This window comes from Panulirus ornatus, chromosome 12 (assembly GCF_036320965.1).
Source record: "Panulirus ornatus isolate Po-2019 chromosome 12, ASM3632096v1, whole genome shotgun sequence".
Classification (NCBI taxonomy): Eukaryota; Metazoa; Arthropoda; class Malacostraca; order Decapoda; family Palinuridae; genus Panulirus; species Panulirus ornatus.
The window spans coordinates 31,101,207-31,118,023 of record NC_092235.1 but is presented as its reverse complement, the minus strand read 5'-3'; the positions used below and the strand labels follow the sequence as shown (position 1 = coordinate 31,118,023).

The 16,817-nt window shown below is 42.2% G+C and overlaps 1 protein-coding gene across 2 annotated transcripts in view; it reads left to right on the top strand.

The window, feature by feature from the left end:
- Tango6 (transport and golgi organization 6) overlaps positions 1-16,817 on the top strand; it is a 180,905-nt gene that overhangs the window by 90,828 nt on the left and 73,260 nt on the right. The window contains exon 5 of one of the 2 annotated variants that reach the window (XM_071667770.1): positions 7,880-8,083. The exons of the other annotated variant lie outside the window; for it this stretch is intronic. Coding sequence (XP_071523871.1) covers positions 7,880-8,083 — 204 coding nt within the window. The remainder of the gene's footprint in view (positions 1-7,879; positions 8,084-16,817) is intronic. 2 annotated transcript variants of the gene reach the window in all.

Here is a 16,817-nt window from a genome sequence, read left to right as displayed (position 1 = left end):
GATTTGTTTGTAGCATTTATAGATCTGGAGAAGGCATATGATAGAGTTGATAGACATGCTCTGTGGAAGGTATTAAGAATATATGGTGTGGGAGGCAAGTTGTTAGAAGCAGTGAAAAGTTTTTATCGAGGATGTAAGACATGTGCACATGTAGGAAAAGAGGAAAGTGATTGGTTCTCAGTGAATGTAGGTTTGCGGCAGGGGTGTGTGATGTCTCCATGGTCGTATAATTTGTTTATGGTTGGTGTTGTTAGGGAGGTAAATGCAAGAGTTTTGGAAAGAGGGGCAAGTATGCAGTCTGTTGTGGATGAGAGAGCTTGGGAAGTGAGTCAGTTGTTGTTCGCTGATGATACAGCGCTGGTGGCTGATTCATGTGAGAAACTGCAGAAGCTGGTGACTGAGTTTGGTAAAGTGTGTGGAAGAAGAAATTGAGAGTAAATGTGAATAAGAGCAAGGTTATTAGGTACAGTAGGGTTGAGGGACGAGTCAATTGGGAGGTAAGTTTGAATGGAGAAAAACTGGAGGAAGTGAAGTGTTTTAGATGTCTGGGAGTGGATTTGGCAGTGGATGGAACCATGGAAGCAGAAGTGAATCATAGGATGGGGGAGGGGGCAAAAATTCTGGGAGCCTTGAAGAATGTGTGGAAGTCGAGAACATTATCTCAGAAAGCAAAAATGGGTATGTTTGAAGGAATAGTGGTTCCAACAATGTTGTATGGATGCGATGCGTGGGCTATGGACAGAGTTGTGCAGAGGAGGGTGGATGTGCTGGAAATGAGATGTTTGAGGACAATATGTGGTGTGAGGTGGTTTGATCAAGTAATTAGTAATAGGGTAAGAGAGATGTGTGGCAATAAAAAGAGTGTGGTTGAGGGAGCAGAAGAGGGTGTTTTGAAATGGTTTGGTCACATGGAGAGAATGAGTGAGGAAAGATTGACTAAGAGGATATATGTTACAGAGGTGGAGGGAATGAGGAGAAGTGGGAGACCAAATTGGAGGTGGAAAGATGGAGTGAAAAAGATTTTGAGTGATTGGGGCCTGAACATGGAGGAGGGTGAAAAGTGTGCAAGGAATAGAGTGAATTGGAATGATGTGGTATACCGGGGTTGACGTGCTGTCAGTGGATTGAATCAAGGCATGTGAAGCGTCTGGGGTAAACCATGGAAAGCTGTGTAGGTATGTATATTTGCGTGTGTGGATGTATGTATATACATGTGTATGGGGGTGGGTTGGGCCATTTCTTTCGTCTGTTTCCTTGCGCTACCTCGCAAACGCGGGAGACAGCGACAAAAAAAAAAAAAAAAATGATAAGAGTTGATAGAGATGCTCTGTGGAAGGTATTAAGAATATATGGTGTGGGAGGAATGTTGTTAGAAGCAGTGAAAAGTTTTTATCGAGGATGTAAGGCATGTGTACGTGTAGGAAGAGAGGAAAGTGATTGGTTCTCAGTGAATGTAGGTTTGCGGCAGGGGTGTGTGATGTCTCCATGGTTGTTTAATTTGTTTATGGATGGGGTTGTTAGGGAGGTAAATGCAAGAGTCTTGGAAAGAGGGGCAAGTATGAAGTCTGTTGGGGATGAGAGAGCTTGGGAAGTGAGTCAGTTGTTGTTCGCTGATGATACAGCGCTGGTGGCTGATTCATGTGAGAAACTGCAGAAGCTGGTGACTGAGTTTGGTAAAGTGTGTGGAAGAAGAAAGTTAAGAGTAAATGTGAATAAGAGGAAGGTTATTAGGTACAGTAGGGTTGAGGGTCAAGTCAATTGGGAGGTGAGTTTGAATGGAGAAAAACTGGAGGAAGTGAAGTGTTTTAGATATCTGGGAGTGGATCTGGCAGCGGATGGAACCATGGAAGCGGAAGTGGATCATAGGGTGGGGGAGGGGGCGAAAATTCTGGGGGCCTTGAAGAATGTGTGGAAGTCGAGAACATTATCTCGGAAAGCAAAAATGGGTATGTTTGAAGGAATAGTGGTTCCAACAATGTTGTATGGTTGCGAGGCGTGGGCTATGGATAGAGTTGTGCGCAGGAGGATGGATGTGCTGGAAATGAGATGTTTGAGGACAATGTGTGGTGTGAGGTGGTTTGATCGAGTGAGTAACGTAAGGGTAAGAGAGATGTGTGGAAATAAAAAGAGCGTGGTTGAGAGAGCAGAAGAGGGTGTTTTGAAGTGGTTTGGGCACATGGAGAGAATGAGTGAGGAAAGATTGACCAAGAGGATATATGTGTCGGAGGTGGAGGGAACGAGGAGAAGAGGGAGACCAAATTGGAGGTGGAAAGATGGAGTGAGAAAGATTTTGTGTGATCGGGGCCTGAACATGCAGGAGGGTGAAAGGAGGGCAAGGAATAGAGTGAATTGGAGCTAGATGGTATACCGGGGTTGACGTGCTGTCAGTGGATTGAATCGCGGCATGTGAAGCGTCTGGGGTAAACCATGGAAAGCTGTGTAGGTATGTATATTTGCGTGTGTGGACGTATGTATATACATGTGTATGGGGGTGGGTTGGGCCATTTCTTTCGTCTGTTTCCTTGTGCTACCTCGCAAACGTGGGAGACAGCGACAAAGCAAAAAAAAAAAAAAAATATATATATATGTATATATATATATATATATATATATATATATATATATATATATAGATGGAGAGAGAGAGGTGATTATTGGTTCCTATGCACCTGGTCATGAGAAGAAAGATCTTTAGAGAGAAGTTGGAAGCAGTTGAGTGAGTGTGTTAGCAGCTTTGGTGCATGAGACCGGATATTAGGGATAGGTGGTTTAAATGCGAAGGTGAGTAATGTGGCAGTTGAGGGTATAATTGGTGCACATTGGGTATCCAGTGTTCTGGATGGAAATGATGAAGAGCTTGTGGATTTGTGTGCAGAAAAAAGACTGTTGATTGGGAATACTTTGTTTAAAAAGAGAGATATACATAAGTATACATATGTAAGTAGGGGAGATGGTCAAAGGGCATTGTTAGATTACTTGTTATTGATAGGTGTGTAAAAGAGACTTTTAGATGTTAATGTGCTGATGGGGGCAGCTGATGGGATGTCTGATCACGGTCTTATAGAGGTAAAGGTGAAGATTTGGGGGTTTTAAGAAAAGGAGAGAATATTTTTGGGTGGAGAGTGGTGAGAGTAAGTGAGCTTAGAAAGGAGACTTGTGTGAGGAAGTACCAAGAGAGATTAAATGTAGAATGGCAGAAGGTGAGAGCAAATGATGTGAAGGGAGTGAGTGAGGAATGGGATGTGTTTAGGAAAGCAGTGATGGCATGTGCAAAAGATGCAAGTTGCTTGACAAAGGTGGGAGGAAGGAAGATAAGAAAGGATGGTGATTAGTGGTACGAATAAGCATAGTTGTTAGTGAAAGAGGAAAGAGAGGCATTTGGATGCTACTTGCTAGGAAGGAGTGCAGATAACTGGGAGGTGTATAAAAGAAAGTGGCAGAAGGTCAAGAGGAAGATGCAAGGTTTGAATAAGAAGGCAAATTAGAGTTGGGGTAAGAGAGTGTCATTAAACTTTAGGGAAGAATAAAAAGATGTTTTGGAAGGAGGTAAATAACATGAGTAAGACAAGTGAAGGGAGCAAGGGGGGGAAGTGATAACACTTATTGATGAAGTGAGAGCAAGGTTGAGGGAGTATTTTGAAGGTTTGTTGAATATGTTTGATGATAGAGTGGTAGATGTTGGGTGTTTTGGTCGGGGGTGGTGTGTGAAGCGAGAGGGTCAGAGAGAATGGTTTAGTTAAGAGAGAAGAGATGGTGAAAGCTTTGTTTAAGATGAAATCCAGCAATTTGGCAGGTTTGGATGGTATTGCAGTTGAATTTATTAAGAAAGGGGGTGATTGTGTTGTTGAATGCATGAATGGATCTTGGTGAAGTGCCTGAGGATTGGCAGAATGCATGTATAGTTCCATTGTATAAAAGCAAAGGGGATAAAGGTGAATGTTTGAATTACAGAGGCATAAGTTTCTTGAGTATTCCTGGGGAATTGTATGGGAGGGTATTGATTGAGAGGGTGAAGGCATGTACAGCGCATCAGATTGGTAAAGAGCAGCGTGGCTTCAGAAGTGGTAGAGGATGTGTGGATCAGGTGTTTGCTTTGAAGAATGTGTGTGAGAAATGATAGGGTTGGCAGAGATTCTGTGTGGAAGGTCTTAAATATATGTGGTGTGGGAGGTAAGCTAGCTGCTAGAAGCAGTGAAAAGTTGTTTTCAATGATGTAAGGCATATGTACGAGTAGGAAGAGAGGATCGTGATTGGTTCCCAGTGAAGGTCAGTCTGCGACCGGGGTGTGTGATGTCTCTATTGTTGTTTGATGATAGATTGGAAGATGGAGGGGGAGGGAGTATTTTGAAGGTTCGTTGAATAAGTTTGATGATAGAGTGGTAGATGTAGGGTGTTTTGGTCGGGAGTAGTGTGTGAAGCGAGAGTGTCAGAGAGAATGGTTTGGTTAAGAGAGAAGAGGTGGTGAAAGCTTTGTGGAAGATGGAATCCAGCAAGGCGGTGGGTTTGGACGGTATTGCAGTTGCATTTATTAAGAAAGGGGGTGAATGTGTTGTTAATTGGTTGGTAAGGATATTCAGTGTATGTATGGATCATGATGAAGTGCCTTAGGATTGGTGGAATGCATGTATAGTGCCATTGTACAAAAGCAGAGTGGACAAAGGTGAATGTGAATGTTTGAATTACAGAGGCATAGGTTTGTTGAGTATTCCTGGGTATTGATTGAGAGGGTGAAGGCATGTACAGAGCATCAGATTGGGGAAGAGCAGCATGGTTTCAGAAGTGATAAAGGATGTGTGGATCAGGTGTATACTTTAAAGGATGTGTGTGAGAAATAATAGGGTTGACAGAGATGCTTTGTGGAAGGTCTTAAGAGTATATGGTGTGGGAGGTAAGCTGCTAGAAGCAGTGAAAAGTTTTTATCAAGATGTAAGGCATGTTTATGAGTAGGAAGAGAGGAGAGCGATTGGTTCCCAGTGAATGTCGGTCTGCGGCAGGGATGTGTGATGTCCCTATTGCTGTTTGATTTGTTTGTGGATGGTGTGGTTAGGGAGGTAAATGCAAGAGTTTTGGAGAGATGGCAAGTATGAAGTCTGTCGGGAATGAAAGGGCTTGGGAAGTGAGTCAGTTTTTCACGATGATACGACATTGGTGGCTAATTTGAGTGAGAAACTGCAGAAGTTGGTGACTGAGTTTGGGAAAAGTGTGTGAAAGAGGAAGTTGAGAGTAAATATAAAGATCAAGGTTATCATTCCTTTATTGAGAGGGAAGGTGCTAAGGATGTATGTAGCAATTTTGGGGGAATAAGTCTGTTAAGTATATCAGGAAAAGTGTAGGTAAGAATGTTGATTGACAATGATGGAAGTGACTGAATGCAGAGTAAGTGAAGAACGAGGGGTTTTTAGGAAAGTTAGGGGACGTAAAGATCAGATTTTTGTGGTAAAGATGATGGTGGAAAAGTATTTAGTGAAAGATAAGAAGTTGTATGCAGCTTTTAGTGATCTGAAGAAAATGTATGACAGAGTTGAGTGGAATGTTGTATGGGATATGTTAAGGATGTATGGTATAGGGGGACAATTCTTGGATGTTGTGAAATCCTTCTGTGAAGGAGCAAATGCATGTGTAAGAATGGATGTAGAGGTGAGTGAAAGTTTTGGGATACTTGTAGGTAGGAGGCAGGGCTGTGTAATGTCACTATGGCTTTTTGATATATATATGGATGGAGTGATAAGAGAGATGAAAGCAAAACCAGGAAAAAGAGATGCAGAGATGAAGTGTGGCAGTGAGATATGATGGCTAGTGGCAATCCTGTTTGCCGATGATACGATGATGTTAGCTGAGAGTGAAGAGGAGTTGCAGAAGGTGGTAATGTTTTTCATAATGTGTGTAGGCATAGGCAATTGAAAGTAAATGGAAGTAAAAGTAATGGTGTTTGAAAGGAAACATAGTGAAAGTATAGATTTTGTAAAACCATATAGAGTGAAAGAAGAAAGTGTACTAAATTGTGCTTTGGTTATGGGAGAAAAAAAGACTGGAAGAAGGGAGAGAATTTAAGTATTTAGGAGCTGTCTTGGGTAAGTGTGGTGATATGGGAGGAGAGATAAGGGAGAGAGCAGTACAAGGTATAAGAGTCATTGGGTCCCTTAATAGAATGATGAAGGGTAGAAGTGTAAGTATGGAAGTGAAGAGAGGATTAAGGGACAGCATACTCCTCCCAGCCCTGACCTATGCAGCAAAACATTGACATGGAATGAGTCACAGAGGTCAAGAATCCAGGCTCTGGAAATGAGCTATTTGAGAAGAGCATGTGGTGTGACTAGATGGAACAAAAAATGAAATGAAAGGGTGTATGAGAAATGTGGTATGGCAGGGAATGTGAAGGGCATGAATTGCTGAGAGGTAGAATGGGTGAAATGTAATACACTGAGGTGGTTTGGGCATGTGGAAAGAATACAAGACTGGGAGTTTACAAGGAAAGTATATTATAGTACAGTTAAAGGGGTTGGTGTGAGTAGACCACCTGTGACTTGGTCATATAGAGTGGAGGAATACTGGAGGGAGAGAAACAGAGGAAGAATGCACGGAATGGTGTATGCGAGGGAGGCATATAAGGACAGGGATACGTGGAGGCTTTTCCTGGGGGGAATGGGCATCAGAGATATAGATAGTAAGATACAAGCACTTTCCTTCAGTTGCCTATGCTTGAACATGTCATAAATCACCGTCACAACCTTCATCAACTCTTTTTCACTCAACAAACAACACAGTATCGCCTGCAAACAGGCTTGTCACTGACCATCATAACTCACCACCACACTCCTCTACACCCCCTTTCCCTAGTTTTGCTTTCATCTCTCGTCACTTTATCCATAATGTTAAAAAGCCCTAGTTACTTCACACAGCCCTGCCTTACACCCACATACATACCAAAGCTTTCACTCAACTCCCCATCCACTTTTACACATGCATTTGCTTCCCTATAGGTTTCCACACCATCCATTGGTTGCCCTCCTAACCCATATAACCTTAACAAGTATGAGAGAGAAGAAAAAGTAGGTGCAATTGTCAACCTTGGAGCAAAGATGTTGGTAGATTCAAGTTAGAGATTTAATACAGTATTGTAGAGGAGAAGGAGCCTCAGACAGTTGGGTTTCAGAGGGAAAAATATCAGGTGAAGGCGTGAAGAGATGGATTTATTCTGAGGGATACATAGGTTTCACAATGAATGTTGCAGAAATGAAAAAAGAGAGCAAGGTCTGGGAATTCTGACTGTTAGAATCTAACAGTTCCTCTGTTCCTCTGTTCTCAACGCTACCTCGCTAATGCGGGAAATGGCGAATAGTATGAAAGAAAAAAGAAAAGAATGGAGAAGGTTGCAGGTGCTTCATGTTGGTCAAGGGGGCCCTGGGACCTAGCCAACCCACTTCAACCAGTGGTGCCATTATGATTTGATACAGGAGAAATTGGAAAGCGTTTTACTCTTGTGATTTTTACTTTCTGAGAAGTGTAAGGAAAATGATAGAGTGAAAGGTTGTGTGGATTAAGTATTGTGTTAGAGATAGAAAGTGTATGCGTTTGAGGTTTGAATGCCATCAATCCATGTTTGATTGAGGCAAAGTGATCAAAATCAGCAACTTGGGCCAGGGTGGGGTATGTAACAAACAGCAGTGTTAGGTCACTACATTGGCACCAATCTTTCTGATATCTAGGCATTAGTACTTCCACAGTTGCATTTAACACACCTAAATAGGTTAGATAAGATTGAGATACTCAGATTTAACCTCTCCAGGAACCAGTGACTCACAGATTTTGCCAGTTGGAATGTTTGAAAGGAGTTGATGTAAGAAGATTGTAACTTGAAGTCTTTCACCTCCTTCAACAGCATGAGTCATTGGGAGTTAGCATTCAGCAGTCTCTCCTTCCTGAGATTTTGAGTTCCATACTAGAGCTTTGCTTTGCCCCCATGGGTGTGAAGACTTACCCAGAAGATGCAGCTTTCTTCAGGCAGCAGCTTGAAGATCTCTTGAGGACCATAGATATGAGCCTTACACTGAGATGTTTACTGTTACTCATGGGAGTAGTGCAGGTAATTTACCCACTGACATAAGCTTTTGAGGAACTGGTGGTTTTAGTTTATCCTCTGTCATCATTCACTTAAATGATCTGTACAGGTGACTTGCCTTGAGAAACCTTCTCTTACTGAAGGGATTTAGAAGGGTAACGTATTCATTCATCTGAATTATTATTGATGACTCAGTTTTGGATAAGTGATTTTATTCATGAAACTTGCATGGGTTAATCACTTTTGATGTTTGCTATAAGCACTTGGCTTAACTTTGCAAGTCTACTCTTATTCCTGGACTAGTTCAGGTAACTGAGCTTTCCAACAGAAGTATTCAAATTGATTAATAATTTGTGTCATGGCTGTATAATTTGTTTATGGATGGGGTTGTTAGGGAGGTGAATGAAAGAGTTTTGGAAAGAGATGTAAGTATGCAGTCTATTGTGGATGAGAGAGCTTAGGAAGTGAGTCAGTTGTTGTTCGCTGATGATACAGCGCTGTTGGCTGATTCATGTGAGAAACTGCAGAAGGTGGTGACTGAGTTTGGTAAAGTGTGTGAAAGAAGAAAGCTGAGAGTAAATGTGAATAAGAGCAAGGTTATTAGGTACAGTAGGGTTGACGGACAATTCAATTGGGAGGTAAGTTTGAATGGAGAAAAACTGGAGGAAGTGAATTGTTTTAGATATCTGGGAGTGGATTTGGCAGCAGATGGAACCATGGAAGCGGAAGTGAATCATAGGGTAGGGGAGGGGGCGAAAGTTCTGAGTCCGTTAAAGAATGTGTGGAAGTCGAGAACATTATCTCGGAAAGCAAAAATGAGTATGTTTGAAGGAATAGTGGTTCCAACAATGTTATATGGTTGTGAGGCGTGGGCTATAGATAGAGTTGTGCAGAGAGGGTGGATGTGCTGGAAATGAGATGTTTGAGGACAATGTGTGGTGTGAGGTGGTTTGATCGAGTAAGTAATAATAGGGTAAGAGGGAATTGTGGTAATAAAAAGAGTGTGGTTGAGAGAGCAGAAGAGGGTGTTTTGAAATGGTTTGGTCACATGGAGAGAATGAGTGAGGAAAGATTGACCAAGAGGATATATGTGTCAGAGGTGGAGGGAACAAGGAGAAGTGGGTGACCAAATTGGAAGTGGAAGGATGGAGTGAAAAAGATTTTGAGTGATCGGGGCCTGAACATGCAGGAGGGTGAAAGGCGTGCAAGGAATAGGGTGAATTGGAATGATGTGGTATACCGGGGTCGACATGCTATCAATGGATTGAACCAAGGCATGTGAAGTGTCTGGGGTAAACCATGGAAAGCTCTGTGGGGCCTGGATGTGGAAAGGGAGCTGTGGTTTCGGTGCATTATTACATGACAGCTAGAGAATGAGTGTGAACAAATGTGGCCTTTGTTGTCTTTTCCTAGCGCTACCTCGCACACTTGAGGGGGGGAAGGGGGTTTTTATTTCATGTGTGGTGGGGTGGTGATGGGAATGAATAAAGGCAGACAGTATGAATTATGTACATGTGTATATATGTATATGTCTGTGTGTGTATATATATGTATTCGCTGAGATGTATAGGTAAGTATATTCGGGTGTGTGGATGTGTATGTATATACATGTGTATGTGGGTGGGTTGGGCCATTCTTTCGTCTGTTTCCTTGCGCTACCTCGCTAACGTAGGAGACAGCGACAAAGCAAAATAAATAAACATAAATTTTGTTTTCAGGAATGGGAGGTATAATGAAGGGATATGTGGTATACATAGTTGATACTTTCATGTTATATGTAACAGTATTGAATGTAGGGTGTTTCAAAGGGGTAGAGTGATACAGTCCACTGATAGGTCTTTCTGGTCTTTAGCTAAGGGCATCTCTAATAACTTCCGTTGCTCTAGCTTTTCTTCACTTTTTCATTTTGATGGAATTATAGCTATCTCTTTCATAGACAGATTAACTCTCCATGGTTCCTGTTTCTCCTCTGACTCTACCTTGGAAGACTCAAACATTCCTTCACCCCAGATGCTCCTCTTTCTAATCCTATGCCCCTTCCAGTTATCTGTTTACAAACTGTCTGAAAGGTGCTTCTCTCTCTGGACACAAGCAAGGCTTATGGTCCTAATGGCATCCATCCTCATTTACTGAAAGAGAGTACCTTTGAACTTGCACCTGTGCTTGCTTGCCTGTTGCATTTTTTAAAACAGAACTTTTCCTTCTTCGAAGCTTGTGTTGTTACATCCCATCCCTAAGAAGGATGCCCATTCTAAGCACTCTAACTATCGTCCAGTTGCATTGATATCTACCATTTCCAAAGTCTTTGTATCCTTTTCAACTCATATATATCCTCAGACATCTTGAATACCACAGTCTTCTCTCTGATCACCAGTATGGTTTTTGTAAGGCGAGATCCACTGGTAGCATTCTTTTCTCTCTTACTAATTTCTGGTCATTATCCCTGAAAGATTTTGGGAATCCTGTGTAGTTGTCCTTGACATGTCCAAAGCTTTTGACAGGGTGTGGTATCTGGGTCTCATCTCAAAGCTCCCCTCTTTTGGCTTCCCTCCCCCATTTTGCTCCCTCATGTCTAGTTTCCTTTTTGCTGATCAATCTTCTTTGTTGTTCATAGATTATCCTCTCCCCGCTTTTCATATCAACAGCTGTGTCCCTCAAGCTTCTGTCCTGTCTCCTACGCTTTTTCTCATTTTCATAAAGTTTCCTCTTCTCTACAAATATCCAGGTGCACTCATATACTGGTGACTCAACACTTCATTCCGCCACATGCTTCACTTCTGCTCCCTCTTCTGTCACCATCTGCATCTCGTCTTGACACAACTTTGTTAAACTCCGACTTAGACTGGATAGCTCAGTAGGGTAGATGATGGTGGAAAAATGTATAGAATGGTGTATGCGAGGAAGGCATGTAAGGACAGATAAGTGGAGACTTTTGCTGTGGCCACCACCTTATGGGAGTTCCTAGAGAGAACGTAAATCAGAGCTATAGACAGGTAGATGCCTCCGAGACCTAGTTTCTGCCCATCTATCTCAAAAATTCCTCACAACTTTCCTCTCTCCTTTTATGGTTTTATAGCTCCACCTCTTGTTTCAATGAACATGCTTAATATTCCTGTTACATCCACTCTTTCTTGGAAAACGGACAAAAAAGGCTGCATTCGTTCACACTCAGTCTCTGGCTGTCATGTGTAATGCAGCAAAACCACACCTTCCTATTCACATCCAGGCCCCACAGACTTTCCCATGGTTTGCCTCAGATGTTTCACATGCCTTGGTTCAGTCCATTGACACCATGTCGACCCCAGTATACCACATCATTCCAATTCACCCTATTCCTTGCACGCCTCTCACCCTCCTGTATGTTCAGGCCCTGCTCACTCTAAATCTTTTTCACTCCATCCTTCCACCTCCAATTTGGTCTCCCACTTCTCCTTGTTCCCTCCACCTCTGACACACATATCCTCTTGGTCAATCTTTCCTCACTCATTCTCTCCATATGTCCAAACCATCTCAACACACCCTCTTCTGCTCTCTCAACCATGCTTTTTCTATTTCTACCACACATCTCTTACTCTTTCATTACTTACTTGATCAAACCACCTCACATCACAAATTATCCTCAAACATTTCATTTACAACACAGCCACCCTCTTCTGTACAACCCTATCCATAGCCCATGCCTCACAACCATATAACATTGTTGGAACTACTATTCCCTCAAACATACCCATTTTCGCTCTCTGGGATAACATTCAATTCTTCCACACATTGCTTCCAGAACCTTCGCACCCTCCCCCACCCTGTGACTCACTTCCATGGTTCCATGTACTGCTAAGTCCATTCCCAGATATCTAAAACACTTCACTTCCTCCAATTTTTCTCCATTCAAACTTACATCCCAATTAACTTGTCCCTCATCCCTACTGAACCTAATAACCCTCAACTTTCTCCTTTCACATGCTTTTCCAAACTCATTCACCACCCTCTGCTGTTTCTAACCCGAACCAGCCACCAGAGTTGTATCATCGGTGAACATCTGACTCACTTCCCAGGCCCTCTCATCCACAAAGACTGCATACAAGCCCTCCTTTCCAAAACTCTTCCATTTACCTCCCTAACCACCCCATCCATATACAAATTAAACAACCATGGGGACATAACACACCCCTGCTGGAAACTGACGTTCACTGGGAACCAGTCACTCTCCTCTGTTCCTAATCGTACACATGCCTTACATCCTTGGTAAAAACCTTTCACTGTTTCTAGCAACTTACCTCCCTTACTGTATACTCTTAAGACCTTCTTTAAAGCATCTCTATCAACCCTATTATATGCCTTCTCCAGATCCATAAATGCTACATACAAATCCATCTGTTTTTCCAAGTATTTCTCACATATATTCTTCAAAGCATACACCTGATCCACACATCCTCTACCACTTCTGAAACTACACTGCTCCTCTCCAGTTTGATGCTCTGTACATGCCTTCCCCCTCTCAGTCAATACCCTTCCATTTATTTTCCCAGGAATACTCAACAAACGTATGCCTCTGTACTTTGAACACTCACCTTTAATCCCCTTTGCCTTTGTACAGTGGCACTATAGTTGAAATAATGGTTCTTTCTATTTGTTTATGTATCTGTCTATATATCTGATGTCCGTTCCCTTTGGGAACTCCCTCATTGGGTTTGCCATTGCAAAAGAGTCTCCATAACTGTTGAACTCCATTGTCACTTCTTAGCCATTATTGCCTCACCCTTAACAGGCCACTGGCAGAGGGCAACTCTAGTTAGCGCAGTGTTTTCTGAGGCTCGTACTCAATGCCCTACCAACTGCTACCACCTAATGTGTCTACCTAATATTCTTGCCTAATATTACAGTCTACAACTTCCAAATGTCCCCAGCTAATGCTTCTATCTGCTACTTCTACTTAATGTTTCTATCTAAAGGTCCTAACTTTCCTACCTACTACTACTGCTATGTATTGCTCTTACTGTTTTGCCAGAAGGCAGGGATAGCACAAAGCGCTTACTGCAGGAAAAATCTAGTTGTGAAGAATGAGTTTTGTTAGTTACGTGTTGTCAAGTGTTATTCGTGAAAAGGAGAGATTGTATGTTTGTGGACAGAATACCAGCAGTCTACATATGGGTGAGGAAGAAAGAATAGACAGCTACCTGTGACAGAGGAGTGTGATTTGACAACAACTGAACTACTAACTCACTACACAGCTATCACTAATGTCCCAATGCCTAGCGGGGTAGTACTGGTAATATACCTCCCTGGTCAGTGGCTGCCTACCAACTGCTACCCTCTAAATAATGGTTCCTTAATGTTTAACTGCTAGAATTTTTGGAAAGGTTTGATGAAAATGGTATAGCCTTAACACTGGCTGATTCAGTGTTAGAGAGTTGCCTTAACACTGGCTGATTCATTGTTCGGGAGTTGACTTATACTGCAGGTAAATGCCTAAATTAGAATTTTAGTAAAGAATTTATGGTCGACCATAGGTTGACTAATGCAATTTAACTTAAAGGCTGCAAGTTACATTATTTCTAAAGTCATATATTATTAGTTTTGTTACGGAAACACTGAAGAAGCGGGCAATATTTCTTCAGCAGGTTCTCTGACCTATTCTTCAGTACATTGTTAGTATGACAGATAATGAATTGGTTATCATTAGTAACTCCACAGATGTCTACATCATTGGCAACATCATCTACCCAGGCACCTGGAAGGCAAAAATATTTACAGTGTGCAGGGTTCCTGACACAGAATTCCCCCAGTTGACCTCGGAGTATAGAGTTGCCGACGAGCCTTACTCCTAAGGTCAATACCCTGAACTTCATTCAGAGCTTGAAACTGATTCTTTTTCGTTATTGGCAGCAGAGACAAACATTTAAAGGGTTTGGCACCTTGTTGCACTACTTGGAAGTGGTCAGTTTTCCTTCATGCTCTCACCAAGCTGGTGTTGGTGGGAGAATATTAGTTGATGAATGTTCTCCATTCTCATTGACTTAGAGCAAATTATCTTCCACCCTACCCATATTCCTGACCACTGTTACCACTCTCCTGATATTTTGGATTTGTTTTTCATATCTAGTCCATCCTGCTCTAAGTACACAATCTCACCCCCAATTGGTTCATCTTATCACACCTTCATAAATGTATCTATCCTGATGGCACCTTAACAAAACTGACTGGAATGACTTTTGACTTTCCTTTGGTAAATTACTGTCTCTTCATTGGTGATGCTTCTGTCTCTGCCAAATGCATAGGAAAGGTTATTCTAGTGGGAGTGAAAGCATTTATCCTCTCTTCCTCTAAGACAACCTCTTCTTCGAGTCATTTGGTTCAACTGTTCCTGTTCTGATGCCATTCAGGCAAGGGATCGGGCATATTGGGCTTGGAAAAACTCTCCATTCTCTGGCTCCCATTCAGCTTCTGTCACTGCCCTTAATCACTGCAAGCACATAGTCTATGAGGCAAGGAGTTCCTTTATTTGAAGGAATTACAATAATCTCACCTCATCATCCACTGATAAGGTCTTCTGTTCTCTATCTAAGGCCATCTCTAACAACTTCTGTCACTCAACCTTTCCTTCACTTTTTCATTCTGAAGGTGCTATATCTGTTTCTGCTGTAGACAAAGCAACTATCCTTGGTTCCTGTTTCTCCTCTAACTCCACCTTGGATGACTCTAATGTTCCATCACCCCCTGATGGTCCACTGACTAATCCTATGCACCTCCCCATAATATCTTTTCAGACTGTCTGAAAAGTGCTTCTCTCTCTGGACACAAGCAAGGTTTATGGTCCTGTTGGCTTCTATCCCTTTGTACTGAAGGAGTGTGCCTCAGAACTTGCACCTTTGCTTGCTTGTCTATTCTGTTTCTGTTTAAAAACCAAAAAAATTTCTTCTCCTTGGAAGCATGCATTAATACATCCCATCCCTAAGAAGGGTACTCTTGGGTGGTTCCAGCTCTGTGTCCTTACTTGACAGAGCTGAGTCGAAACCAGTCTGCCTTTAAACATTCCAAGGCTATCTTCCAAACTTGACCTTTCCCTACGCTGCAGTGTTGGTTCGCTTTCCCTCTTCTATAAGTATTACTTTGGTTTTTGCTCCAGTGAGCTGGCTGCTTGTGTGCCACCACCACTATAGGTAGACCACACAATGCTCGGCAAGCTGCTGCATCATGTGATTACTGTGTGGCCATTGACAGCTGAAGGGTGGGTCGTTTTGATAACTGCTTCTTTCCTGTTACATCAAAGTTTTGGAACTCTCTACCCTCTCATGTTTTTCTCATTAACTATGACCAGGCTCATTTCAAGAGACAGGTTTATCAGTTCCATCTATCTATCTTTCTGTATCTCTGATGCCTGTTTCAATTAGAACTCCTTCAAAGGGGTGGCCACGGTAACATGCTATCCATATCTAAAGAACTCCAGTACTGCTTCTTAGCTTTTTGTGCTTCACCCTTAACAAGCCAATTGCAGAGGGCAAGTCTAGCACAGTGTTTGCAGAGGATCCTACCCAGTGATCCTAATGACTACTTTTGTTTAATACTCCTACTTACTGCTTCTGCCTAATGTTCCTACCTAATGCTCCTTTCTAAATTTTCCTACCTACTTCTCTCTAATGCTCCTACCATTTTGCTAAAAGGCAGGGCTAGCACATAGTGCTCGCCACAGGAAAATCTGGAGTTATGAAGAATGAGCTGCATGAGTTAAGGTTGTAAAATGTTACATATGACAAGAATAGAGCGCATATTTGTGGACAGAATGGCAGTAGTCCACATGTTAGTGAGGCAGAAAGAAAAGACAGCTACCTGGGTCAGAGGAGTGCAACTTGACAACCACTAACTATAGTGCTGGCTCCCTAAGCAGATGTTTTTAACCCTACCAATACCCAGGTGGGTAGTACTGGTAATATACCTCTCTAATCGTTGACTGCCTACCAACAGCCTCCAAAATTTTTAGATATTTTTCCTTGTCTTTTCTTTTTCTCTTTCATCATTCTCTCAATATTTCAGTTGAGGCCTGGCCTTGATGTGGAATTTTTTCCCTAACTGGAGCCTTAAGAAAGAAATAGAAAGAAAGGGATGTTTCGAGGAGGGTGGATGTATTGGAAATGAAATGTTTGAGGACAATATGTACTGTGAGCTTGTTTGATCAAGTAAGTAATGAAAGGGTAAGAGAGAGTGGCTGAGAAAGCCGAAGAGGATGTGTTGAAATGGTTTGGAAAGAATGAGTTAGGAAAGGTTGACAAAGAGAATATATGTGTCAGAGTGGAGGGAACAAGGAGAATCAGGAGACCAAATCGGAGGTGGAAGGATGGAGTGAAAAAGATTTTGAGCAATCAGGGCCTGAACATACAGGGGATGAGAGGCGTGCAAGAAACAGAATGAATAGGAATGATGTGGTATACTGGAATAGGAATGATGTGGTATACTGGGATCGACATGCTGTCAGTGTACTGAAACAGAGCATGTGAAATGTGTTGGTTATACAATGGAAAGGTCTGTAAGGCATGGATGTGGATAGAGAGTTGTGGTTTCGGTGCATTACACATGTGACCTTTTTTGTCTGTTTTCCTGGTGCTATCTTGCTAAAGCAGGGGATAGCAATGCTGTTTCCTGTGGGGCAGGGTAGCATCAGGAGTGAATGAAGGCAAGCAAGTATTAATTTGTACATGTATATATATATATATATATATATATATGGAGTGAAATGGATCGATGTGGTATACTGGGGTTGACGTGC